This window comes from Tachyglossus aculeatus, chromosome 9 (assembly GCF_015852505.1).
Source record: "Tachyglossus aculeatus isolate mTacAcu1 chromosome 9, mTacAcu1.pri, whole genome shotgun sequence".
NCBI lineage: Eukaryota > Metazoa > Chordata > Mammalia > Monotremata > Tachyglossidae > Tachyglossus > Tachyglossus aculeatus.
In genome coordinates, this window is record NC_052074.1 from 26,668,279 (window position 1) to 26,695,899 (window position 27,621).

The following is a 27,621-nucleotide window of genomic DNA, read 5'->3' on the forward strand; positions in this document are numbered from 1 at the left end:
GGCTCAGTCTGGGAACGCCTCCTGGAGGAGGTGAGCTCTCAGTAGGGCCTTGAAGGGAGGAAGAGAGCTAGCTTGGCGGATCCCTATACAGCAGACAAATGGCAGCAAACCTGGTGACCACCAGGCCCGTGCCCTAACCCTTTGCAGCAGACAAATGGCAGCAAACCTTCTGACTCCCAGGCCCGTGCCCTGTCAATCAATCAATCAATCATATTTATTGAGAGCTTACTGTGTGCAGAGCACTGTACTAAGCGCTTGGGATGTCCAAGTTGGCAACATATAGAGACAGTCCCTACCAACAGTGTGCTCACAGTCTAAAAGGGGGAGACAGAGAACAAAACCAAACATACTAACAAAATAAAATACATAGAATAGATATGTACAAGTAAAATAAATAAAAAAATAGAGTAATAAATACGTACAAACATATGTACATATATACAGGTGTTGTGGGAGGTAAGACAGGGGGATGGAGAGGGGGATGTGGGGGAGAGGAAGGCAGGGGCTCAGTCTGGGAAGACCTCCTGGAGGAGGTGAGCTCTCAGTAGGGCCTTGAAGGGAGGAAGAGAGCTAGCTTGGCGGATCCCTATGCAGCAGACAAATGGAAGCAAACCTTGTGACTCCCAGGCCCGTGCCCTGTGCCTATGCAGCAGACAAATGGCATCAAACCTACTGACTCCCAGGCCCATGCCCTTATCCCCATGCAGCACACAAATGGCAGCAAACCTTCTGACTCCCAGGCCCGTGCCCTATCAATCAATCAATCGTATTTATTGAGCGCTTACTGTGTGCAGAGCACTGTACTAAGTGCTTGGGAAGTCCAAGTGGACAACATATAGAGACAGTCCCTACCCAACAGTGGGCTCACAGTCTAAAATGGGGAGACAGAGAACAAAACCAAACATACTAACAAAATAAAATAAATAGAATAGATATGTACAAGTAAAATAAATAAATAAATAAGTAGAGTATTAAATATGTACAAACATATATACATATATACAGGTGCTGTGGGGAAGGGAAGGAGGTAAGATGGGGGGAATGGAGAGGGGGACGAGGGGGAGAGGAAGGAAGGGGCTCAGTCTGGGAAGGCCTCCTGGAGGAGGTGAGCTCTCAGTAGGGCCTTGAAGGGAGGAAGAGACCTAGCTTGGGGGATCTCTATGCAGCAGACAAATGGCAGCAAACCTTGTGACTCCCAGGCCCGTGCCCTATCAATCAATCAATCAATCGGTCGTATTTATTGAGCGCTTACTGTGTGCAAAGCACTGTACTAAGCGCTTGGGAAGTCCAAGTTGGCAACATATAGAGACAGTCCCTACCCAACAGTGGGCTCACAGTCTAAATGGGGGAGACAGAGAACAAAACCAAACATACTAACAAAATAAAATAAATAGAATAGATATGTACAAGTAAAATAAATAGAGTAATAAATATGTACAAACATATATACATATATACAGGTGCTGTGGGGAAGGGATGCCGGTAAGACTGGGGGATGGAGGGGGGACGAGGGGGAGAGGAAGGAGGGGGCTCAGTCAGGGAAGGCCTCCTGGAGGAGGTGAGCTCTCGGTAGGGCCTTGAAGGGAGGAAGAGAGGTAGCTTGGCGGATCCCTATGCAGCAGACAAATGGCAGCAAACCTTGTGACTCCCAGGCCCATGCCCTATCAATCAATCAATCAGTCCATCAATCAATTGCATTTATTGAGCGCTTACTGTGTGCACAGCGCTGTACTAAGCGCTTGGGAAGTCCAAGTTGGCAACATATAGAGACAGTCCCTACCCAACAGTGGGCTCACAGTCTAAAAGGGGGAGACAGAGAACAAGACCAAACATACTAACAAAATAAAATAAATAGAATAGATATGTACAAGTAAAATAAATAAATAAATAGAGTAATAAATACATACAAACATATATACATATATACAGGGGCTGTGGGGAAGGGAAGGAGGTAAGATGAGGGGATGGAGAAGGGGAATTGGGGGAGAGGAAGGAAGGGGCTCAGTCTGGGAAGGCCTCCTGGAGGAGGTGAGCTCTCATTAGGACCTTGAATCAATCAATCAATCAATCAATCGTATTTATTGAGCAATTACTATGTGCAGAGCACTGTACTAAGCGCTTGGGAAGTACAAATTGGCATCACATAGAGACAGTCCCTACCCAACAGTGGGCTCACAGTCTAAAAGGGGGAGACAGAGAACAGAACCAAACATACCAACAAAATAAAATAAGTAGGATAGAAATGTACAAGTAAAATAAATAAATGAATAAATAAATAGAGTAATAAATATGTACAACCATATATACATATATACAGGTGCTGTGGGGAAGGGAAGGAGGTAAGACGGGGGGATGGAGAGGGGGACGAGGGGGGGAGGAAAGAAGGGGCTCAGTCTGGGAAGGCCTCCTGGAGGAGGGAGGAAGAGAGCTAGCTTGGCTGATCCCCATGCAGCAGACAAATGGCAGCAAACCTTGTGACTCCCAGGCCCGTACCCTAACCCTATGCAGCAGACAAATGGCAGCAAACCTGGTGACTCCCAGGCCCGTGCCCTATCCCCATGCAGCAGACAAATGGCAGCAAACCTGGTGACTCCCAGGCCCATGCCCTCTCAATCAATCAATCAATAAATCAATCAATCGTATTTATTGAGCGCTTACTGTGTGCAGAGCACTGTACTAAGCGCTTGGGAAGTCCAAGTTGGCAACATATAGAGACAATCACTACCCAACAGTGGGCTCACCGTCTAAAAGGGGGAGACAGAGAACAAAACCAAACATACTAACAAAATAAAATAAATACAATAGATATGTACAAGTAAAATAAATAAAAAAATAGAGTAATAAATACGTACAAACATATGTACATATATACAGGTGCTGTGGGAGGTAAGATGGGGGGATGGAGAGAGGGACGTGGGGGAGAGGAAGGAAGGGGCTCAGTCTGGGAAGACCTCCTGGAGAAGGTGAGCTCTCAGTAGGGCCTTGAAGGGAGGAAGAGAGCTAGCTTGTTGGATCCCCATGCAGCAGACAAATGGCAGCAAACCTGGTGACTCCCAGGCCCGTGCCCTCTCAATCAATCAATCAATGAATCAATCAATCGCATTTATTGAGCGCTTACTGTGTGCAGAGCACTGTACTAAGCGCTTGGGAAGTCCAAGTTGGCAACATATAGAGACAGTCCCTACCCAACAGTGGGCTCACAGTCTAAAAGGGGGAGACAGAGAACAAAACCAAACATACTAACAAAATAAAATAGAATAGATATGTACAAGTAAAATAAATAAATAAATAGCGTAATAAATATGTACAAACAGATATGCATATATACAGGTGCTGTGGGGAAGGGAAGGAGGTAAGATGGGGGACGGAGAAGGGGACGAGGGGGAGAAGAAGCAAGGGGCTCAGTCTGGGAAGGCCTCCTGGAGGAGGTGAGCTTGCAGTAGGGCCTTGGAGGAAGAGAGCTAGCTTGGGCGATCCCTATGCAGCAGACAAATGGCAGCAAACCTTGTGACTCCCAGGCCCGAGCCCTATCTATCAATCAATCAATCAATCGCATTTATTGAGCGCTTACTGTGTGCAGAGCACTGTACTAAACGCTTGGGAAGTCCAAGTTGGCAACATATAGAGACAGTCCCTACCCAACAGTGGGCTCACAGTCTAAAAGGGGGAGACAGAGAACAAAACCAAACATACTAACAAAATAAAAGGAATAGAATAAATACGTACAAGTAAAATAAATAAATAAGTAAACAGACCTGCTCCAGGTCCTTCCCGTCTCCCGACCTCCACCCGCCGACACCGGAAGTGGGGAAAACAAACGGAGTGACGTCACAGGGGCGGGGCCACGCGGGAAACCCCCGAGAATTACGCGTGCGCCTCCAGTGACGTCAGTGGGGAAGCTGGCGGAGGGGGGCGGGGCTAGGCGGGAGGGCCCGATGACTATAGGACGATCCGGGCCCCGCCCCTCCGAGGTGCGCATGTGCCTCCCGTGACGTCATGGGGAAGCTCGCGGAGGGGGCGGGGCTACGCCAGAGCGCCCGACGACTACAGGACGTTCCAGGGCCCCGCCCCCCAATCGCGCCCCGCCTCTCCTAAGTGCGCATGCGCCTCGCGTGACGTCAGTGAGAAGGCTCGCGGGGGCGGGGCTATGTTGGAAAGGACGACGACTATAGGACGATCCAGGGGACCCCCCCCATCACGCCCTGCCTCTCCTAAGTGCGCATGCGCCTCGCGTGACGTCAGTGAGAAGGCTCGCGGGGGCGGGGCTACGTGGGAACGGCCGACGACTATAGGGCGATCCAAGTCCCCGCCCCCCAATCGCGCCCCGCCTCTCCTACGTGCGCATGCGCTTCCCGCAACGTCAAAGTTGAAGCTCGTGGAGGGGGCGGGGCTGCGCGGGAACGCCGGACGCCTATAGGGCGATCCGGGTCCCGCCCCTTCGATTTGACCGTGACGTCATGGAGAAGGCTCGCGGGGGGCGGGGCTACGCCCGGACGCGGTGCGCGTGCGCAGAAGGACCCTGGCTACTTTTTGGCCTCCAGGGCTGAAGAAGGTTGGAGCGTGGAGGACGCCTCCGTGAGGAGGTGGCTGGGGACCCGGGAGCCCTCAAGAGAGGAGGCGGGGGGGGAATGATTATATTATCATCATTATTGTATTATAATAATCATCATTATTGTATTATAATAATATTACCTTCATTATTATTCAGTTAGTCAGTCATATCTTGTTAATCTGTTTGGTTTTGTTGGCTGTCTCCCCCTTCTAGACTGTGAGCCCGCTGTCCATATTCTATTTATTTTATTTTGTTTATTTGTTTTATTTTATTTTATATTGCCAACTTGGACTTCCCAAGCGCTTAGTACAGTGCTCTGCACACAGTGAGCGCTCAATAAATACGATTGATTGATTTTGTTAGTCTGTTTTGTTTTGTTGTCTGTCTCCCCCTTCTAGACTGTGAGCCCACTGTTGGGTAGGGACCGTCTCTAGATGTTGCCAACTTGTACTTCCCAAGCGCTTAGTACAGTGCTCAGCACACAGTAAGCACTCAATAAATACGATTGAATGAATTAATTGAATGAGTGAATAAACTGACATAGTACAGGTTACGATTTGTATTTCCCTAAAGAGAGAATAGTTTATTCTCCCCTCCCCACAGCACCTGTATATATGTATAGATGTTTGTGCGTATTTATTACCCTGTTTTACTTGTACATATTCTATTTATTTTATTTTGTTTTATTTTGTTTGTTTTATTTTATTTATTTTATATTGCCAACTTGGACTTCCCAAGCGCTTAGTACAGTGCTCTGCACACAGTAAGTGCTCAATAAATACGATTGATTGATTTTGTTAATATGTTTTGTTTTGGTGTCTGTCTCCCCCTTCTAGACTGTGAGCCCACTGTTGGGTAGGGACTGTCTCTATATGTTGCCAACTTGGACTTCCCAAGCACTTAGTACAGTGCTCTGCACACAGTAAGTGCTCAGTAAATACGATTGATGATGATGATGTTGTCAACTTGTCCTTCCCAAGCACTTAGTTCAGTGCTCTGCACACATTAAGCGCTCAATAAATACTATTAAATGAATTAATTGAATGAGTGAATGAACTGACAAATAGTACAGATTACGATTTGTATTTCCCTAAAGAGAGAATAGTTTATTCTCCCCTCCCCACAGCACCTCTATATATGTATATGTGTTTGTGCATATTTATTACTCTGTTTATTTTTCTTGTACATATTTATTCTATTTATTTTATTTTGTTAATATGTTTTGTGTTGGTGTCTGTCTCCCCCTTCTAGCCTGTGAGCCCGCTGTTGGGTAGGGACCGTCTCTATATGTTGCCAACTTGTACTTCCCAAGCACTTAGTACGGTGTTCTGCACACAGTAAGCGCTCAATAAATACGATTGAATGAATGAAAAGTGGGACTCCAACTCGGAAAACGGTTGACAAACTAGAATGGAGAGGAGATGCCCCAGGCCCCGAACGCTGCATCTGAAGGCTTGGGATTACTCCTCCTCTTCCTCCCTCGTCCGTCCTCCTCCCCCAAGTTGGATATTTGATTTCAGCGTGTTTTTCCCGTTTTTCAGATCACTTCACGATTTTGGCGAGGGACTCCCACAGTCATGTTGGGGGCCAAGTCTGGGCTCCTGTCGCTCTCCCCTCATCGTCTGAGGCCTCTGAAGTGGCGCCCGATCTCAGGGCCCACCTGGCATCTGCACCAGAAGGTCCCGCTCCACCCCGAATGGGCCGCCTTGGCTCAGAAGCAGTTGAAAGGAAAAAATCCAGAAGAACTCACATGGCACACTCCCGAAGGGATCCCCATCAAGCCTCTCTATTCCCCCCGGGACACCGAGAGCCTCCCAGAAGAGCTCCCGGGAGTGAAACCTTTCACCCGAGGACCATATCCCACCATGTATACCTTCAGGCCGTGGACCATCCGCCAGTACGCTGGCTTTAGCACTGTGGAAGAGAGTAACAGATTCTATAAGGACAATATCAAAGGTAAAGCAGGAACATCTCTGCTGAATTTCCAAACCGAGAAATCACGTGGGCTGGCATCCCCCCCGCCTTACCTCCTTCCCCTCCCCACAGCACCTGTATATACGTTTGTATGTATTTATTACTCTATTTATACATATTTATTCTAGTCATTTCATTCTGTTAATATGTTTTCTTTTGTTCTCCATCTCTTCCTTCTAGACTGTGAGCCCGCTGTTGGGTAGGGACCGTCTCTAGATGTTGCCAACTTGGACTTCCTTATTTATTTATTTTATTTGTACATATTTATTCTATTCATTTCATTTTGTTAATATGTTTTGTTCTCTGTTTCCCCCTTCTAGACTGTGAGCCTGTTGTTGGGTAGGGACCGTCTCTAGATGTTGCCAACTTAGACTTCCTTATTTATTTATTTTATTTGTACATATTTATTCTATTCATTTCATTTTGTTAATATGTTTTGTTCTCTGTTTCCCCCTTCTAGACTGTGAGCCCGCCGTTGAGTAGGGACTGTCTCTAGATGTTGCCAACTTGGACTTCCTTATTTATTTATTTTATTTGTACATATTCTATTCATTCTGTTAATATGTTTTGTTTTGTTCTCTGTCTCCCCCTTCTAGACTGTGAGCCCGCTGTTGGGTAGGGACCGTCTCTAGAGGTTGCCAACTTGGACTTCCCAAGCGCTTACTATCTAGTGCTCTGCCCACAGTAAGCGCTCAGTAAATGCGATTGAATGAATGAATGAATGAAGGTCGCGATCTCGCGGCTAGAGCTTGGGCTTGGGATTCAGGAGGACCTGGGTTCTAATCTTGGCCCTGCCGCTTTTTTGCCGTGTGACCACGGAGAAGTCACTTTCATTTGTTCAGTCGTATTTATTAGGCGCTTACTGGGTGCAGAGCACTGGACTAAGCGCTTGGAAAGTACAAGTCGGCAACATATACAGTCCCTACCCAACAGCGGGCTCAAAGTGTAGAAGTCACTTGACTGCTTTGCGCCTTAGTGACCTCATCTGTAAAATGGGGATTAAGTCTGTGAGCCCCATGTGGGACGTGGACTCTGTCCAACCCAAGAAGCTTGTATCCACCCCAGTACAGTGCCTCGCATGTGGTAAGCAAAACGCACACGCTTTACGTCTGGGAGAACGTGTCATTCATTCATTCAGTTGTATTTATTGAGCGCTTACTGTGTGCAGAGCACTGTACTAATCAATCAATCAATCAATCGTATTTATTGAGCGCTTACTGTGTGCAGAGCACTGTACTAAGCGCTTGGGAAGTACAAGTTGGCAACATATAGAGACAGTCCCTACCCAACAGTGGGCTCACAGTCTATAAAGGGGGAGACAGAGAACAAAACCAAAACATACTAACAAAATAAAATAAATAGAATAGATATGTACAAGTAAAATAAATAGAGTAATAAATATGTACAAACATATATACATATATACAGGTGCTGTGGGGAAGGGAAGGAGGTAAGATGGGAGGATGGAGAGGGGGACGAGGGGGAGAGGAAGGAAGGGGCTCAGTCTGGGAAGGCCTCAGCGCTTGGGAAGTACAAGTCGGCAGCATATAGAGACAGTCCCTACCCAACAGCAGGCTCACAGTCTTCATCCCCATTTTACAGATGAGGGAACTGAGGCACAGAGAAGTTAAGTGACTTGCCCAAAGTCACACAGCTGACAACTGGTGGCGGAGCCGGGATTTGAACCCCCGACCTCTGACTCCAAAGCCCGGGCTCTTTCCACCTAGCCACGCTGCCTCTCTATACTGTACTGTAGGTAAATAAAATTCTACCTAAAGAACATTCCTTTTTAAAAATGTTATTTTTTTTTCTTTTTCCATTAAGCCGGCCAGCAAGGATTGTCAGTTGCCTTTGATCTGGCAACCCACCGGGGATATGATTCAGACAACCCTAGAGTCCGTGGTGATGTGGGAATGGCGGGGGTTGCCATTGATACAGTCGAAGATACCAAGATTCTTTTTGACGGAATTCCTCTGGAAAAAATGTCCGTATCCATGACCATGAATGGGGCTGTGATTCCTATCCTTGCAACGTTTATCGTAACTGGGGAAGAGCAAGGAGTACCTCAAGAGAAGCTCACCGGGACCATCCAGAATGATATATTGAAGGAATTCATGGTCAGAAATACTTACATTTTCCCTCCAGAGCCGTCCATGAGGATTATTGCTGACATCTTCCAATACACTGCAAAGGTATCACCTTACTTTGCTTCACTGAGAGAATAATATTACCCTCTTGGTACAGCATTTTGAATTTTTACAGTAGTCGAGATCAGCAAAAATATTCTCAAATCACTGTTGCCGTGTAGAATGGAACTGAGTAGCTGCTACCTAATTTTCAGATATCTAGACTCCCTCAAATTGTAGATTTAAAGCCCTGCATTGCAGTCCTTCTACCCAGGCCTTGGAAGTCTGAATATGACAAAGCATCCCAAGTTTGGATCTTTATGGGGGGAAACAAGGAACATCCCAGGATCCTGACTGGGTAGAGGACATATTTCAAGTTCTGCCGTAGTCCTTTGAAAATTTGTGGATGTATTTCACTTCCCATAACGCAATTACTGACATTAAGACTGGGCCATCCGTTAAATGAGGAGTTTGGGTAATAGGAGGAGAGTTTTGTTATGACCTTGATTTTATGGTTTGCAATTAGCCTGCAAGCAATCTCATCATCTGCATTTCTCTACATTGTGTAATTTTCTCCTTGGGACATGCATATATCAAGGCGGGAAGGGGTTCCCATCTCCCAAATTGTGTCCTCTTGTCCTCCCCCTTCTAGACTGTGATCCCACTGTTGGGTAGGGACCGTCCCTATATGTTGCCAACTTGTACTTCCCAAGCGCTTAGTACAGTGCTCTGCACACAGTAAGCGCTCAATAAATACGATTGATTATGCAAAGTTCATACATCAGGCTTGATTTCGCGTAGAAGGGAGCATGTACTGTGTAAACACATCCTGCTATTCCTGGGGAAGCCACGTTTTACCTAAAACAGGTAAACAGTTTGGATGGAGAGGAAAGAAATTGTTTTATTTTATTATTTTTTGTTTTGTTTTATTTCTTTACATAGCATATGCCCAAATTTAATTCTATTTCGATTAGTGGATACCATATGCAGGAGGCAGGAGCCGATGCCATTTTGGAATTAGCTTATACTATAGCCGACGGGTTAGAGTACTGCAGGACTGGACTCCAGGCCGGCCTAACTATCGACGAATTTGCACCGAGGTGAGTTCAGAAGAAATGCATTCATTCATTCAGTCATATTTCTTGAGCGCTTAGGAGATCACACGCCCTCCCCTCTCATATCGGACAGATAATTGCTCTCCCCCACTTCAAAGCCTTATTGAAGCCACATATCCAGGAAGCCTTCCCTGATTAAGCCCTCCTGTCCTCTTCTCCCGCTCCCTTCTGCACCGCTCTTCCTTGCTTCTTCATTCATCCTCCCTCCTATCCCCACAGCACATTGTATAGATCTGTAATTTATAATTTATAACGTCTGTCTCCCCCTCTAAACTGTGAGCTCCTTGTGGGCAGGAATGTGTCTGTTGTCATATTGTACTCTCCCAAGCACTTAGTACAGTGCTTTGCACACAGTAAGCGCTCAATAAATACAATTGAATGAATAAATGATAAAATGATAAGTCAATACTTTGGGTGCAGTGCCTAATGGAGAATTATTTTACAAATGGTTTTATTTACAAATGGAATTATTTTACAAATGGTTTTACATAAAGTCTCCCAGCACAGCTCTTCTCCGTACGACGACCTCATATATGAGTTCTTTGTTGTCTATCCCTTTCACTCCCACTGACCAGATTAGCAGGTTCTCTTTCCGGGAAGTCAGGATCCTTGGCTCCCTTTTTCTTTTTTCCGGTGGTATTTGTTAGGCACTTATTCATTCATTCATTCAATCGTATTTTTTGAGCGCTTACTGTGTGCAGAGCACTGTACCAAGCGCTTGGGAAGTACAAGTTGGCAACACATAGAGACGGTCCCTACCCAACAGTGGGCTCACAGTCTAAAAAGGGGGAGACAGAGAACAAAACAAAACATATTAACAAAATACAATAAATAAAAGAGAATAGAAATGCTTACTATACACCCAAAACTGTACCAAGCTCCGGGGTAGATACAAATTATTCAAGTTGGACAGACTCCAAAGTCACACAGCAGACTGGTGTCCGCACTGGGCTTAGAACCCAGGTTCCTCTGATTCCCAGACCTCTGCTCTCTCCTCTAGGCCATGCTGCTGCTCACGCAACCCACATATCCAACCCACCACCGAATTCCGTCGGTTCTGCCTTCACGCATCGCTAAAATCTGCCTTTTCCTCTCCATCCAAACTGCTACTACGCTGATCCAAGCACTAATCATATGCTGCTTTGATTACTGCCTCCGCTTCCTCACCAACTTCCCTGCCTCCTGTCTCTTCCCACCCCAGTCCCTCCTTCTCTCTGCCACCCAGGTGGTTTTTCTAAAAACAAAAAAACCGGCTCAGTTCTCGTCTCCCCACTCTTCAAAATCCTCTGATGGTTGCCCGTCCACCTCCACATCAATCAGAAACGCCTTACCGTCGGCTTTAGAGCATTCAATCGGCTCAGCCCCCTCTATTTTATCTCACTGATTTCTTACTACCACCCGACCCACACGCTTCACTCCTCCAGCGTCAGCCTACTCACTGTATTACGATCCCTCCCGTCTCGTCGCCAGCCCCTCGCCCACATCCTTCCTCTGGCCTGGACCTCCTTCCCCACTTCGTATCCGCCAGACCGCCATTCTCCCCAAATTCAAAGCCTTATTAAAAGCCCATCTCCTCCAAGAGGCCTTCCCAGACTAAGCCATCATTTCCCCGTGCTTAGAACAGTGCTTTGCACATAGTAAGCGCTTAACAAATACCATCATTATTATTATATTATTATATGACACCATCAATGTGCTTAGGACACTGAACATACCATGCATATGTTCGAGACCAGAGACAGCACTATAAATTAGTGGTTCTCCAAGAAAATTTTGCTTTAGCCACCCATAGGCCACAACATTTTAGAAGTTAAAATTTTTTAGTATCAGAATAATTATGAACTTGGCAGACCTCCATAACATTTTCACTCTTATCTGCCCAAGTATCTCTCTTTCCATCAGTCTCTGCCTCTACATGATTATCTCACCAAGCTTCTCTGCCAGAGAGAAGTTCTACGATAAGGTGGTCAACTGCTCTAGAGTAAGTTAGATGCAGACATTTACTCTACGGAAACAATATCGGAGAAGGCAGAGTGGCTTAGGAACTAAGCAACAAATTGGAAACTCAGACTGAATTCTAGTCTTGGCTCTTCCATTGATTTTTCTTTACCCTTCAGTTCACTCGGTACCTCAATCGGTCAATCAATCACCCCCACAACACTTACGTACAAATCCGTAATTTCATATCTGTTTCTCCCTCTAGGCTGGTGGTGGACAGGAAAAGCGTCTACCCACTCTGCTGTAGCATACTCTCCCTAGGGCTTAGTACAGTGCTCTGCACACCATAAGCAGTCAATAAATGCCACTAATAATAATAATAGTAATAATGATGGTATTTGTTAAGCGCTTGCTATGTGCAAAGCACTGTTCTAAGCACTGGGAGGATACAGGGTGATCAGGTTGTCCCACGTGGGGCTCACAGTCTTAATCCCCCTTTTACAGATGAGGGAACTGAGGCACAGAGAAGTGAAGTGACTTGCCCAAAGTCACACAGCTGACAGGTGGCGGAGCCGGGATTTGAACCCACGACCTCTGACTCCAAAGCCCAGGCTCTTTCCACTGAGCCACGCTGCTTCTCTTGATTGACTGATTGACTGATTCTCACTTTGTGTTTTGTTGTCTGTGTCATTAATCTCCGGTGTTTGTACTTCTGATGCAGGTTATCTTTCTTCTGGGGCATTGGAATGAACTTCTACATGGAAATAGCGAAAATGAGAGCAGGGAGACGGCTCTGGGCTCATTTAATAGAAAAGATGTTTCAGCCCAAGAACTCCAAATCTCTTCTACTCAGAGCCCATTGTCAGACCTCTGGATGGTCCCTTACCGAACAGGTTGGATTTTGAATTGTAAATGACTTTCAAAATGATGCATTTTTGGACTGGTACACACAAATTGCCAGAATAGTGGTTTTGGAACAAGTGGTGGATGCTAGAAGCTTGAAATTTAAGGCGGTCAGTCGGATTGAACTCTCTTGGAGGGATCTGTACATTAAGATGCATCTAATAATAATGGTAATTATGGTACTTGTTAAGCACTTACTATGAGCCAAGCCCCGTTCTAAGCACCGGAATAGGTACAATTTAATCAGGTTTTCCCAGTGTCTGTCCCACAGGGTGCTCACACTCTTCATCCGCATTTTACAGGTGATGTAACTGAGGCCCAGAGAAGTGAAGTGACTTGCCCAAGGTCACACAGCAGACATGTGGCCGAGCCAGGATTAGAACCCAAGTCCTTCTGACTCCCAAGCTAGAGCTCTATCCACTAAGCCACACGGCATCTTTGCCTCGTTCACAAGGGAAATGCGGGGAAGAGAATCAGCACTTCTGGCCTGCCCCTCTCCCTGTCCTTAGTGACGTTAGGCAGGACATCACCTGTCCTAGAAACCTCGCTCTTTGTTGCTCTCCCCAAGTACCTAGCATCTCTATCCTAATCCTCCTCGACCTCTCGGCTGCCTTCGACACTGTGGACCTGTATATATGTATATATGTTTGTACATATTTATTACTCTATTTATTTATTTTACTTGTACATGTCTATTCTATTTATTTTATTTTATTTTGTATGTTTGGTTTTGTTCTCTGTCTCCCCCTTTTAGACTGTGAGCCCACTGTTGGGTAGGGACTGTCTCTATATGTTGCCAACTTGTACTACCCAAGCGCTTAGTACAGTGCTCTGCACATAGTAAGCGCTCAATAAATACGATTGATGATGATTGATGATGATCTTGTCAGCTTCATTGAGGTCATCTGACTCTTGCCCTGCTTTCTCTTTGAGAAATATCAAGTGCTTAGTGCAGTGTTCTGCACGCTATGTAAGTGCTCAGTAAATATGATGGATTGATGGTATGTAAAATTTCTCTAAAAGGGGGAATCAAGTCTTTGCAACTCATTTCCAATCCCTCCTCCTGGAATTTCCATTCTTATTTCCAATTCCCTCAATTTGAAGCGCCTGGTACAGAGCTCTGCACACTGTAAGCACCCAATAAATCCCGCACACTGATTTCCTGCCCCTTGAAGGAGGTTTATTCTCAAGTGGAAAATCACTTCCCCGGTTCTTGGAGGTACACAGCTTCCCTTTACCTCTGAAACCATTGCAGAGTTGTCCCTAGCCTGCAGCCTCCAGCTGGGCTCTGAAAATAGTGCCTGCCACTTGTGTGAACAGAAATTCATGGGATTCTTTCCCTAACTGTCCCAATTCCTTCCTCCTTGAGCAGTGGGAAATCCTGACTTTGGCAGGGACAGGAAAATGAGAAAACTCGAGGTCTAATCTGGGGGATAGCTGCCGGTTGGAAAGTCAGGCTCAGAGAAGCAACGTGGCTTAGTGGAAAGAGCCCGGGCTTTGGAGTCAGAGGTCATGGGTTCAAATCCCTGCTCTGCTAATTGTCAGCTGGGTGACTTTGGACAAGTCACTTCACTTCTCCGGGCCTCAGTTCCCTCATCTGTAAAATGGGGATGAAGACTGTGAACCCCATGTGGGACAACCTGATCAACTTGTAACCTCCCAGCGCTTACCACAGTGCTTTGCACATAGTAAGCGCTTAATAAATGCCATCATTATTATTATATGACACCATCAATGTGCTTAGGACACTGAACATACCATGCATATGTTCTCGAGACCAGAGGCAGCACTATAAATTAGTGGTTCTCCAAGAAAATTTTATTTTAGCCACCCATAGGCCACAACATTTTAGAAGTTAAACTTTTTTAGTATCAGAATAATTATGAGCTTGGCAGACCTCCATAACATTTTCACTCTTATCTGCCCAAGTATCTCTCTTTCCTTCAGTCTCTGCCTCTACATGATTATCTCACCAAGCTTCTCTGCCAGGGAGAAGTTCTACAATAAGGTGGTCAACGGCTCTAGAGTAAGTTAGATGCAGACGTTTACGGAGACAATATCGGAGAGGGCAGAGTGGCTTAGGAACTAAGCAACAAATTGGAAACTCAGACTGAATTCTAGTCTTGGCTCTTCCACTGATTTTTCTTTACCCTTCAGTTCACTCGGTACCTCAATCGGTCAATCAATCAGCGGTCTTTATTGAGTGCTTACTACCAATGAATCAATCAACGGTATTGATTGTGCGCTTACTAAAATAGCACTGCACTTACAGATACTGTACTAAGTGTTGGGAGAGTGTAATACAACAGAATTAGCCTCAAATGGGATACCCTAGAAGGAATCCGGGAAAGTGGATAGAGTTCCCTAGGATAGAGCACAGGCCTAAGAGTAAGAAGGTCGGAGAGCAGCGTGGCTTCGTGGAAAGAGCCCGGGCTTGGGAGCCAGAGATTGTGGGTTCTAATCCTGGCTCCGCCACTTATCAGCTGTGTGACTTTGGGCAAGTCACTTCACTTCTCTGTGCCTCAGTTGCCTCATCTGGAAAATGGAGATTAAGACTGTGAGCCCCACGTGGGACAACCTGATCACCTTGTATCTACCCCAGCCCTTAGAATAGTGCTTGGCACATAGTAAGCGCTTAATACCATCATCATCACCATCATCATCAATCAGTCAATCAATTGTATTTATTGAGCGCTTACTGTGTGCAGAGCACTGTACCAAGTGCTTGGGAAGTACAAGTTGGCAACATAAATTGGGTTGGCAACATCACATACAAGTTGGCAACATCATGGGTTCTAAATCCCGACTCTGCCACTTCTCTGCTGTGTGACCTTGGGCAAGTCATTTCACTTCTCTGTGCCTCAGTTACCTAATCTGCAAAACGGGTATTGAGACTGTGAGCCCCATGGGGACAGGGACTGTGTTCAACCCAATTTATTTGTATCCACCCCAGCGCTTAGTACAGTGCCTGGCACATAGTAAGTGCTTTACAAAGCCATTTTTATCATCATCATCAATCGTATTTATTGAGTGCTTACTATGTGCAGAGCACTGTACTAAGCGCTTGGGAAGTACAAATTGGCAACATATAGAGACAGTCCCTACCCAACAGTGGGCTCACAGTCATTTTTATGATTATTACTACTTCTAGAATCCTGTCCAGATTCTTAAAAAAGAGGGAAAATAGCACTACACAAGGAATGGAGTCTTATTCTTTCTTATAGAGAGATGTGTGTATGTGTGTGTTTTTTTTCTCCTTTAGGATCCTTACAATAATATTATTCGTACTGCCATAGAAGCAATGGCAGCAGTATTTGGAGGAACCCAGTCCTTGCACACCAATTCGTTTGATGAAGCCTTGGGTTTGCCTACGGTGAAAAGCGCCCGCATTGCCAGAAACACTCAGATCATCATTCAAGAAGAGTCGGGGATCCCCAAAGTGGCTGATCCCTGGGGAGGTTCCTATATGATGGAATCTCTCACTAATGATGTATATAATGCTGCTCTAAAGGTCGGTTTCTTTTATTAGTTACTTTTATCACCTTATCGGAATAAAAAATTGCTGCCAGACAGCTCAAGGCAGGGAAATATGAGAGTGGCAGTACAGCAAAAGAGATTGAGAAAACATTATCTCTTTCGCTTAAAATAAGATAATAGTGAGCCAGATTCTCAAACTGATATGTGGAATTAGGATAGATAGGGAGCCTGACGTAACTCTTCCAAGTCGTTAAAGTACCACTTGATACATTTCTGCTCTAGTAGTAAATCATTTATATTGAGTGCTTACCATGTGTAGAGCACTGTATTAAGCGCTTGGGAGAGGACAGTGTAACAGTACAGTGAATCTAGTCATGTTAGGTGAGATGGGGATTTTTGTCTCCCGGGGGCTGAACCAGAAAGTGGCAGGGGAGACACAGAGGGAACTGGGTAAGTGGAGACAGGAAGAGGAGTATAAGAGAGAAAGGTAAAGAGGATGTCAGGGAGAGGAAAGGGAAAAGAGGAAAATGAAACGGGGGAGATGAAAGGGAGAAAAGAGCGAAAAATGAAATGGGGGAGATGAAGAAGATAAAGAGGAAGGGGAGCGGGGGGAGAAGAAAGTGGGAGAGTAAAAGGAGAAGCAAACGGGAGGTCAAGAAGCATAACTGATTCACCTATCGCAGCTAATCTGATCACCTTATGTTTAATTCATTCATTCAATCATGTTTATTGAGCACTTACTCTGTGCAGAGCACTGTACTAAGCTGTGCCTCAGTTCCCTCATCTGTAAAATGGGGATTAAGACTGTGAGCCCCACGTGGGACAAGCTGATCACCTTGTATCCCCCCCAGCACTTAGAACAGTGCTTCGTACATAGTAAGCACTTAACAAATGCCATCATTATTATTACTATACGGTAATAAAGAGAGACGATTCCTTCCCAACAACGAGATCACAGTCTAAAGGGGTGGGACCGCACGTTAAGTTACTGTAGAAATAATTCCATTCTCTCCATCTCTCCGCCTTTTCTGTTGAATCTGTCACTGGTCATGTAGCTCATTAATGAAATTGAAGAAATGGGCGGAATGGCCAAAGCTGTAGCAGAAGGAATCCCTAAACTTCGAATTGAAGAGTGCGCTGCCCGGAGGCAAGCCAGGATAGATTCTGGTAAGATGAAATAGAAATGTTTGTTGTTCCCAGTCCTATTTTTTCTAAAATGCAGGTTTTTTTCAGAGTTGGGCAGAGAGTGAATGGAAATTTAAAAAAATCAAGGCTAAGATTTATTTTTTCATTGAATGGAATGATATTCCCTCAGTAAACTGGTAAAAATCTGCAATTTGGACATTTAACATTAGAATGAGCAGAATGCTTGAGAATTGTTTGACAGAGTAAACCCGTTCTAACTACAGATGAGGTTAGATCAAGTATCATATTTCCCTTCACTAACAGACTAGAAATGTAATTTTGCAATGCAGATCACACATACTTTTGTATCATCATCAATCGTATTTATTGAGCGCTTACTGTGTGCAGAGCACTGTACTAAGCGCTTGGGAAGTCCAAGTTGGCAACATATAGAGACAGTCCCTACCCAACAGTGGGCTCACAGTCTAAAAGGGGGAGACAGAGAACAAAACCAAACATACTAACAAAATAAAATAAATAGAATAGATATGTACAAGTAAAATAAATAAATAGAGTAGCAAATATGTACAAACATATATACATATATACAGGTGCTGTGGGTAAGGGAAGGAGGTAAGATGGGGGGGGATCTAATGAACTAACAATCCCTCCGTTAATACTTTTCTTTCACAAACTCACTCCCTCTTAAAACCTGTCCCTTTTTCCCTCCCAGAAATGCTAAAAAAACCCCAAAACAAAACAAAAAAACCCCACACACATTACCGGATCAGATTAGCGGACCAGCCGGCCAAGATTTCTGGCTCCTTCAGGAGAACCAGTGAGTGGACTCTTGGCAGAAAAGTGTTCAATCATCATTATAATTGGGAATGTACCGTCTAGCATCCCAGCGTTACTTTCTAATAAACCGAACACTCCTTCCCATAATCTAATTGTAATTTTAGTAATGCGGTCAGTCAAAAGAATGTATTGCATCTCTGCCGAGTGCAGGCCACTGTCCTAAATGCTTGGGAAAATACAAAAGAGGAGTCACGATAATAATAATAACGATGGTATTCATTAAGCGCTTACTATGTGCCAATCACTGTTCTAAGCCCTGGGGTAGATACAAGGTAATCGGGTTGTCCCACATGGGGCTCACCATCTTAATCCCCATTTTACAGATGAGGGAACTGAGGTACAGAAAATGGAAGTGGCTTGCCCCAGGTCACACAGCAGACAAGTGACGGAACTGGGATTAGAACCCATATCCTCTGACTCCCAAGCCTGTGGTCTTTCCACTAAGCCACGCTGGCTCTTGATCTCAAGCATTTTACAACCTTCCCGGTGAGATGGACACTTAAAACTTACTGATACGGGGAGTAATAAAATATACAGCTGATCTATATACATGCGGTGGAGGTGTTTATATATATATATATATATATATATATGTGTGTGTATATATGTATTTTATAGGTGGCACCATAAACTGGGGAAGGGGAAAGGCGATGTGATGGTTCTGCTATGATTGAAGCCCTCAAGAGAGAGGCAGGGGGAAAAATAATTATATTATCATCATTATTGTATTATAATAATATTACCTTCATTATTATTCACTCATTCAATCGTATTTTGTTAATCTGTTTTGTTTTGTTGTCTGTCTCCCCCTTATAGACTATGAGCCCGCTGTTGGGTAGGGACCATCTCTAGATGTTGCCAACTTGTCGTTCCCAAGCGCTTAGTCCACTGCTCTGCACACAGTAAGCGCTCACTAAATACGATTGAATGAATTAATTGAATGAGTGAATGAACTGACAAATAGTACAGGTTACGATTTGTATTTCCCTAAAGGGAGAATAGCTTATTCTACCCCTCCTCACAGCACCTGTATATATGTATAGATGTTTGTGCATATTTATCACTCTATTCATTTTACTTGTACATATTTATTCTATTTATTTTGTTTTGTTTATTCGTTTTATTTTATGGTGCCAACTTGTACTTCCCAAGCGCTTAGTACAGTGCTCTGCACACAGTAAGCGCTCAATAAATGATTGATTGAAGTTCATACCAAGAAAAAATTTCAGGGGGAGGGAGAGAAGGGCTGGCTATTCATTGAGCGCTTATCAGAGACTACCAACCACTTGGTAGCTAGAACACACAGTTCCTGCTGACAAAAATTTTGCAGTCCCGCAGGGAAGACAAACACAATTTAAATTTTAGATTAGGGGCAGAAAAGGATGTGAAGGTGGATATGTGGGTAAGGACTGATAATATTAATCGTGGCATCTGTTAAGTGATTACTCTGCCACTGTTCTAAGTGCTGAGATAGAAGATAATCGGGTTGGACACAGTCCCCGTCCCACATGGGGCTCGCAGTCTCGATCCCCATTTTCCAGATGAGGAAACTGAGACACAAAGAAGTGAAGTGACTTGTCCAAGGTCACACAGCTGACAGGCGGCGGAGCCGGGATTAAAACCCAGTTCCTTCTCACTCCCAGACCCGCGCTCTATCCAGCAGGCAATGCTGCTTCTCGTAAGCTATGCACATAAATAAGTAAATACCAGTTGTTGGAAGCTAAACACTTTAAGTGGTGTTTGGAAGGATATGCCCTGGGGAAAAGAAAAATGAATTGGGAAAAGCCTTCTGAAGGGGATGGTTGATGATCACGCAGTAAGAATTTTTGAATTTGTAATTATTTTGATAATGAGGATTTCTTTTTGACAGACGAGATCCTTACGTTTGTAAGCACTTTGAGCATTGAGATACACGTTCCCCTTTGTTGGGTAGGAACCGTCTCTGTATGTTGCCGACTTGTCCTTCCCAAGCGCTTAGTACAGTGCTCTGCACACAGCAAGCGCTCAATAAATACGGTTGAATGACTGAATGAATGTTCCAGAGAAAAGTGCCAGAGAAACCAAAGCTGTTGATTATAGTTTTAAAAAGTTAAATTCCTCAAAGAGATAAAATCGGTTGTTTCCAAAACCTCAAATTTGTATTTAACCACATTGGATATTGTGTTGTTTTTGAAGACCTTCTAAATTGTCTTTTCTCTGGGCAATTGAATAGGCTCCGAGGTCATTGTTGGAGTTAACAAATACCAGCTGGAAAAAGAAGAATCCGTCGATGTTCTTGCCATCGACAACACTTCCGTACGTAACAAGCAAATTGAGAAACTTAAAAGGGTAAGTGACCCTATTTTGGAAAATTCCAGTTGAAATGATACGCTGTCGTCATATAGACATTTATATAACCCACCGATCAGCCAGGCTATCCTGTCTACATAAAACGCTTAGTACAGTCCTTTGCACACCGTAAGAGCTCGATAAATACGACTGAATGAATGAATAAACCTTTCGGGAATTAGCAGGGAGTAGAAGCAAATTGCCGCAAGAGAGGACCTACTCCAAGGAGTTAGTTCTGCTTCTTACTATGATTTTCTGTAGAGCCAGGAGACATTTATGAGGAACAGTTCTTGGGGGATAGTATAGTAGAACACTGATTTTCCCATTCTCTTCTGCCAAGCCAGGAACTCACTGTGGTCAGGGAATATGTCTATTTGTTGTGATATTGTTCTCTCCCAAGCACCTAGTACAGTGCTCTGCACACAGTAAGCGCTCAATAAATATGATTGAATCGAATGAGGGATAGTGTAATCACAAGAAATGTAGAATTGGAAAACATGTTGTCCTGCCAAGTTATTAAAATCCTGCCGAAAGCCTCAGGACTGCTTTTTTTTTTTTTAAGTATATATAATTTTTTTAATGACATTTAAGGGCTTACTGTGTGCCAGGCACCGTACTAAGCTCTGGGGGAGATATAAGCAAATCAGGTTGGACGCAGTCCCTGTCATTCATTCATTCATTCATTCAATCGTATTTATTGAGCGCTCACTGTGTGCAGAGCACTGTACTAAGTGATTGGGAGAGAACAATGTAACAATAAACAGACACATTCTTGTTTAAACGCTTGGGAAGTACAAGTTCCCAAGACTGTTAGCCCCCCGTGGGACAACCTGATCACCTTGTAACCTCCCCAGCGCTTAGAACAGTGCTTGGCACATAGTAAGCACTTAACAAATACCAACATTATTATTATTATTATTGTTACAAGTTGGCAACATCTAGAGACGGTCCCTACCCACCAGCGGGCTCGGCTCACAGTCGTAATCACCATTTTACAGATGAGGTAACTGAGGCATACAGAAGTGAAGTGACTTGCCCAAGTTCACACATCAGGCAAGTGACACCTTGTAACCCCCCCCCCCCAGCGTTTTGAACAGTAACATAGTAAGCGCTTAATAAATAGTATTATAAAAAAAAGTGACAGACCCGGGATTCGAACCGGATCCTTCTGATTCCCAGGCCCGGGGCTTTACACTAGGCCACACTGCGACCTTCAGAAACCCGGCTCATACTGCGTGGAGTAAGCGCTCAATAAGTACCATTGATATGTATCGTGTGTTCCGATCAGTCAACCTTGTGCTTTCATTCATTCATTCAGTCGTATTTATTCATCATCATCATCAATCGTATTTATTGAGCGCTTACTGTGTGCAGAGCACTGTACTAAGCGCCTGGGAAGTACAATTTGGCAACATATAGAGACAGTCCCTACCCAACAGTAGGCTCACAGTCTAAAAGGGGGAGACAGAGAACAAAACCAAACATACTAACAAAATAAAATTAATAGAATAGATATGTACAAGTAAAATAAATAGATAAATAGAGTAATAAATATGTACAAGCATATATACATATATACAGGTGCTGTGGGGAAGGGAAGGAGGTAAGATGGGGGGGATGGAGAAGGGGACGAGGGGGAGAGGAAGGAAGGGGCTCAGTCTGGGAAGGGGCTCAGTATTTATTGAGCACCTGCGCTTGGGAGAGCACAATATAACAATAAACAGATACATCCCCTGCCCACAACGAGCTTACGGTCCGAGTCCTGCCCAGGCAGCAGGTTTCCCCTCACAAAAGGCGACTTTCTCCATTTAGTTGGCGCTCAGGCCCGCTGAATTTCTCTGTCACCGTAGAATGGGCATAGACTGTGAGCCCACTGTTGGGTAGGGACTGTCTCTATAAGTTGCCAACTTGTACTTCCCAAGCGCTTAGTACAGTGCTCTGCACACAGTAAGCGCTCAATAAATACGATTGATTGATTGATTGACTTGCAAGGTTTATTGGCACACGCCTGTGAGGCCACTCTACTCCTCCTCCCCTCCCCATCACCTCCACTCCCTTTCCCTGCCCTACCCCCTTCCCCTCCCCACAGCCCTTGCGTATATTTGGACATATTTATTACTCTATTTTATTAATGATATTTATGTAGCTCTAATTCTACTTATTCTGATTCATTCATTCATCCAATCATATTTATTGAGCACTTACTGTGTGCAGAGCACTGTATTAAGCGCTTGGGAAGTCCAAGTTGGCAACATCTAGAGACGGTCCCTACCCAACAGCGGGCTCACAGTCTAGAAGGGGGAGACAGAGAACAAAACAAAACATATTAACAAAATAAAATAAAGAGAATAAATATGTACAAATAAAATAAAATGGTTTTGACACCTGTCTACTTGTTGTGTTTCGTTGTCTGTCTCCCCCTTCTAGACTGTGAGCCCATTGTTGGGTAGGGGCCATCTCTATACGTTGCCGATTTGTACTTCCAAGCGTTTAGGACAGTGCTCTGCACACAGTAAGCGCTCAATAAATACAATTGAATGAATGAATGAATGAAAACCCCCTTTTTCCTTCTCTCTCCTTGTCCAGATTATTGGATCCAGCACTGCCAAGCAGCTGAGCAAATCTCTCTCTTTTTTTATGACATTTGTTAGCGCTTATTATATGCCAGGCACTGAACATAACAGTGGGGAAGATACAAGCAAATTAGTTTGCCAACTAGTACTTTCCAAGCGCTTAGTACAGTGCTCTGCACACAGTAAACGCTCAATAAATACGATTGATTGATTGACCCACATGAGGCTTACAGTCTTAATTAGAGAAGCAGCGTGGCTGAATGGAAAGAGCACGGGCTTAGGAATCAGGGGTCATGAGTTCAAATCCCGGCTCCACCAATTAGCTGTGTGACTGGGCAAGTCACTTGACTTCTCTGTGCCTCAGTTCCCTCATCTGTAAAATGGGGATTAAGACTGTGAGCCCCCCCGTGGGACAACCTGATCACCTTGTAACCTCCCCAGCGCTTAGAACAGTGCTTGGCACATAGTAAGTGCTTAATAAATGCCATCATTATTATTATTAATTGTCAGCCATGTGACTTTGGGCAAGTCACTTAACTTCTCTGGGCCTCAGTTCCCTCATCTGTAAAATGGGGATTAAGACTTTTAAGCCCCCCGTGGCACAACCTGATCACCTTGTACCCAGCGCTTAGAACAGTGCTTTGCACATAGTAAGCGCTTAACAAATGCCATCATTATTATTAATTCCCATTTTACAAATGAGGTGAAGGAGGCACAGGGAATTGAAGTGACTTGCCCAGGTTCCCACAGCCGATAAGTGGCAAACCGGGATTAGAATCCAGGTCCTTCTGATTCCCAGGCCCGTGCTCTTTCCGTTACTTCTCCTCTTTTCTTTTTCCTTTTTCTGAAGCCTTTTATATCGTACTTTTCCGTGTGCTTAGCGTATTGCTCTGCACATAGTAAGTGCTCGATAAATGCAATCGATTGATCGATCCTGACTTAGTATTGGAACCGCATTCATAGTACGTGCCTTCTGCTCCATATTAATTAAATGGTGGTTGACCGAGATTAAAAAAAAAGAACTTCTGCAAGATCTCCTTCGGGTCTTACTGTCCTGGCCTCTGTGACTCATTCCCACCTGCTCAATTTGTGAATTTTCCCTTTTCGTCATCTAAGGTCAAAGCCAGTCGGGAACAAGCAGCAGCCAAACGGTGTCTTGACGCTCTCACACAATGCGCTTCCACTGGGGAAGGAAACATCCTGGCCCTCGCCGTGGATGCCGCCCGTGCCCGGTTCGCTTCTTTTCTTTTTAAATGGTATTTGTTAAGCGCTTACTATGTGCCGGGCACTGTACTGAACACCTGGTGATGACAGCCTGGAGATGGCCTGATACCAAAAGTCAGCCAGTTTCCTGTTCTATTTAAGTCGGCGACCAATTGAAAGTGGTAAAGACTATCATAGCGAGAAAAAAAAAATGACTTTTTCGATTTTATCTTGGGATGGGCCACCGTTTTTATGGGTTCAGGTATCAGGAGAGTTTGCCGTGGCTAAATTAAAGCTCTATTATGTGAACTTTAGTGCTCTACCCTTTGATGGGGAAGGGGGTGATAAGGATTTTGGATCTCCTGCTGGGTTGCGTCTTTACGAAGGTATCTGCAAACTTGTACTTCCCAAGCGCTTAGTACAGTGCTCTGCACACAGTAAGCGCTCAATAAATACAATTGATGATGATGAAAAGTGTAAACACTCCACTGCCATCTCAATCTTCTTTGCCTAACAGTGAGGGTAACGGTTAGTAGAAAGACATTTTTTTACTCTTTTCTTTGAAGGCAGCAATATTTGAGTCTGAGGACCCAGTTTTAGCTGTCTGGTGTTGGAATTTTTTGGTTGGAAGAATCTGCAAAATCTTGTATTTTTATAATAATAGTAATCATTTCTAGTATAACTACTACTACTAATAATAATAGTACTTGTTCAGCGCTTCCTCTGTACCAAGTACTGTTGTAAGTGCTGGGGTGGATACGAGTTAATCAGGTTGGACGCAGTTCTTATCCCACATGGATAAGAGAAGCAGTGTGGCTCAGTGGAAAGAGCCCGGACTTGGGAATCAGAGGTCATGAGTTCCAATCCCGGCTCCGCCGCTTGTCAGCCCTGTGACTTTGGGCAAGGCACTTCACTTCTCTGGGCCTCAGTTACCACATCTGTAAAACGGGGATTAAAACTGTGAGCCCCATGTGGGACAACCTGATCACCTTGTATCCCTCCCAGCGCTTAGAACAGTGCTTTGCACATAGTAAGCGCTTAACAAATACCATTATTATTATTATTCACAGTCCAAGTAGGAGGGAATAGGATTTAATCCCCTTTTTACAGAAGAGGTAACTGAGGCACAGCAAAGTTAAGCTATTTGCTCAAGGTCACCCAGCAGACGAGAAGCAGCGTGGCTCAGTGGAAAGAGCCCGGGCTTGGAAGTCAGAGGTCATGGGTTCAAATGCCGGCTCTGCCAATTATCAGCTGTGTGACTTTGGGCAAGTCACTTGACTTGTCTGCGCCTCAGTTACCTCATCTGTAAAATGGAGATGAAGACTGTGAGCCCCCCGTGGGACAACCTGATCACCTTGTAACCTCCCCAGCGCTTAGAACAGTGCTTTGCGCATAGTAAGAACTTAATAAATGCCATTATTATTATTATTACTATTATTATTATGTAGCAGAGGCAGGATTAGAACCCAGGTCCTCTTACTCCCAGGCCTGTGCTTTTTCCACTAAGCTATGCTATTTATATTTTCTTTTGCTTACAAAGTTGTATGCTTATCCATAAGACTTTGTAAGCAAAAGAAAACACAGATAGCTGTAGGTTAAAGCGGTGCTGCTCCGATTTAAGTTGCTCCAAGTTTGTGGAGGAAGAAAGACGAATTTAGGGTAGCTTGACATGAAGCTCAATGTTTCAGTGTTAGAATATATAATCTGCTTTTAATTTTGGTACTATCACTCCCAAGAGCAGAACTCTTAAAATGCATGAAATAACATAGGATTTCAAGCTGAGGAAATGTGCACTGAAGAATACATTGTAAGTTCCAAATCCTTTTTAAAAAGCATCTTCTGCGTCAAATTGGGTTTTTTTTTAATGTTGGCACTGTATCTCTTCTCATCCTGGATAAAGAATAATTAGAGTTGGTATTCAAATCAAGAAGAATTCCTATTCTTCCTAGACTGTAAGCTCCTTATGAGCAGGAATGTACCTAATCACAGAGCCTATATTGTTTTATAGGTACTAGCTAGTGACCTCCATAATTTTGAGTTTTTCCACTGAGAATAAAACTGAAGTATCAATCTTGGTACACTTATTACTGTACTAAAGAGCGATGCTTTTGCTGAAGTGAATTAATCTCTATTTATAATAATAATAACGGCATTTGTTAAGCGCTTACTATGTGCAGAGCACTGTTGTAAACCAGCAGGTTGTTAAATTCCCATCTTCACTGCATTAAAGCATTTCCACAGTATGTATTATTTGGGGTTTAATGTCTGATAATAAGGGATTTCATTTGCAGTCCATGTCCTGGAGAAAGATGATTGAATGAGAAAGAAAGGGGTGTTTTACTTTAAGCCCAAATTCAAAGGGTTTAACGATTTTCAGTGAATAAAGCCATCGAAAATTCAGTTACCTTCCATTTCATTGAACAGTAAGGTAAGTAGCTCTGTCTCCTGAAACTAAAGCTCCATCCTGTGTACATTTCAGATGCACTGTTGGGGAAATCACAGATGCGATGAAAAAGGTGTTTGGCGAACACAAAGCTAGCGATCGGATGGTGAGTGGAGCTTATCGGCAGGAATTTGGAGAGAGCGAGGAGATTTCATTTGCTATCAATAGGTAAAACATGAGTTTTTTTTCATAAGCACTCAGTAGCTGTATTTTTGAATATTTATGTATTTTATTTATATTTATAAATAGAATCCCCTCAGTGGCAGAGACGGGCTTTTCTCTATACAATAGTCGCGGACCCCCGTGCTAAGTGCTAATGAAGTGCCCAAAGTACCCAAGATACTACAGAGAAAATTAGGAAAATCGGGTTACTTAATGGCCTTTAGGTCACTTACAATTCGGCCACCTAATTACTTATTTTTTCAATGTTCTTCAGGGTTCAAAAGTTCATGGAACGGGAAGGGCGTAGACCTCGTCTTCTTGTAGCCAAAATGGGACAAGACGGACATGACCGAGGAGCGAAGGTTATCGCCACGGGATTCGCAGATCTTGGCTTTGACGTGGATATAGGCCCTCTTTTCCAGGTATTAAAAAAAACCGTAATGAGAACTTGATAGGAAAGATTCTGTCGGGCTGAAAGAATTGTAGAGAGGCCTCGGTCGTTCCGTGAATCAAAATAACTTAAGAAGTCCACCAGGCACAACATGGAACTCGTGGGCAGGGAAGGTGTCTGTGTATTGTTATACTGTACTCTCCCAAGCCCTTAGTAATGTGCTTTGCACACAGTAAGCACTCAATAAATACAATCGATCGAAGGAAGGGAGGAAGGAAGGAAGAAAGAGCATGACAAAGGGAACAGAGTGGAGGGCCCCCTTTGCACTGCAAAATCTTGTGAGCACAGTTTGGAAGAGATTAACCTGCTGGTTTCACCTCCGCAACATCGCCAAGATCCGCCCTTTCCTCTCCATTCATTCATTCATTCATATCGTATTTATTGAGCGCTTAC

The 27,621-nt window shown here is 44.2% G+C and overlaps 2 protein-coding genes across 3 annotated transcripts in view; one reads left to right on the forward strand and one right to left on the reverse strand.

Annotated features, from left to right (window-relative positions):
- CENPQ (centromere protein Q) overlaps positions 1 to 3,985 on the reverse strand; it is a 36,632-nt gene extending 32,647 nt beyond the window's left edge. The window contains exon 1 of the mRNA XM_038751863.1: positions 3,756 to 3,985. Within this exon, the coding sequence (XP_038607791.1) occupies positions 3,756 to 3,979 (224 nt within the window). The 5' untranslated portion in view covers positions 3,980 to 3,985. The remainder of the gene's footprint in view (positions 1 to 3,755) is intronic.
- A 449-nt stretch (positions 3,986 to 4,434) lies between these two features.
- MMUT (methylmalonyl-CoA mutase) overlaps positions 4,435 to 27,621 on the forward strand; it is a 29,933-nt gene continuing 6,746 nt past the window's right edge. The window contains exons 1-11 of one of the 2 annotated variants that reach the window (XM_038751701.1): positions 4,435 to 4,575; positions 6,094 to 6,508; positions 8,351 to 8,718; positions 9,595 to 9,752; positions 12,427 to 12,598; positions 15,871 to 16,119; positions 17,141 to 17,252; positions 20,281 to 20,396; positions 24,086 to 24,201; positions 26,652 to 26,783; positions 27,052 to 27,199. In XM_038751701.1, the coding sequence (XP_038607629.1) occupies positions 6,130 to 6,508; positions 8,351 to 8,718; positions 9,595 to 9,752; positions 12,427 to 12,598; positions 15,871 to 16,119; positions 17,141 to 17,252; positions 20,281 to 20,396; positions 24,086 to 24,201; positions 26,652 to 26,783; positions 27,052 to 27,199 (1,950 nt within the window). In that variant the 5' untranslated portion in view covers positions 4,435 to 4,575; positions 6,094 to 6,129. The remainder of the gene's footprint in view (positions 4,576 to 6,093; positions 6,509 to 8,350; positions 8,719 to 9,594; positions 9,753 to 12,426; positions 12,599 to 15,870; positions 16,120 to 17,140; positions 17,253 to 20,280; positions 20,397 to 24,085; positions 24,202 to 26,651; positions 26,784 to 27,051; positions 27,200 to 27,621) is intronic. The other variant, XM_038751702.1, reaches the window with a different exon arrangement.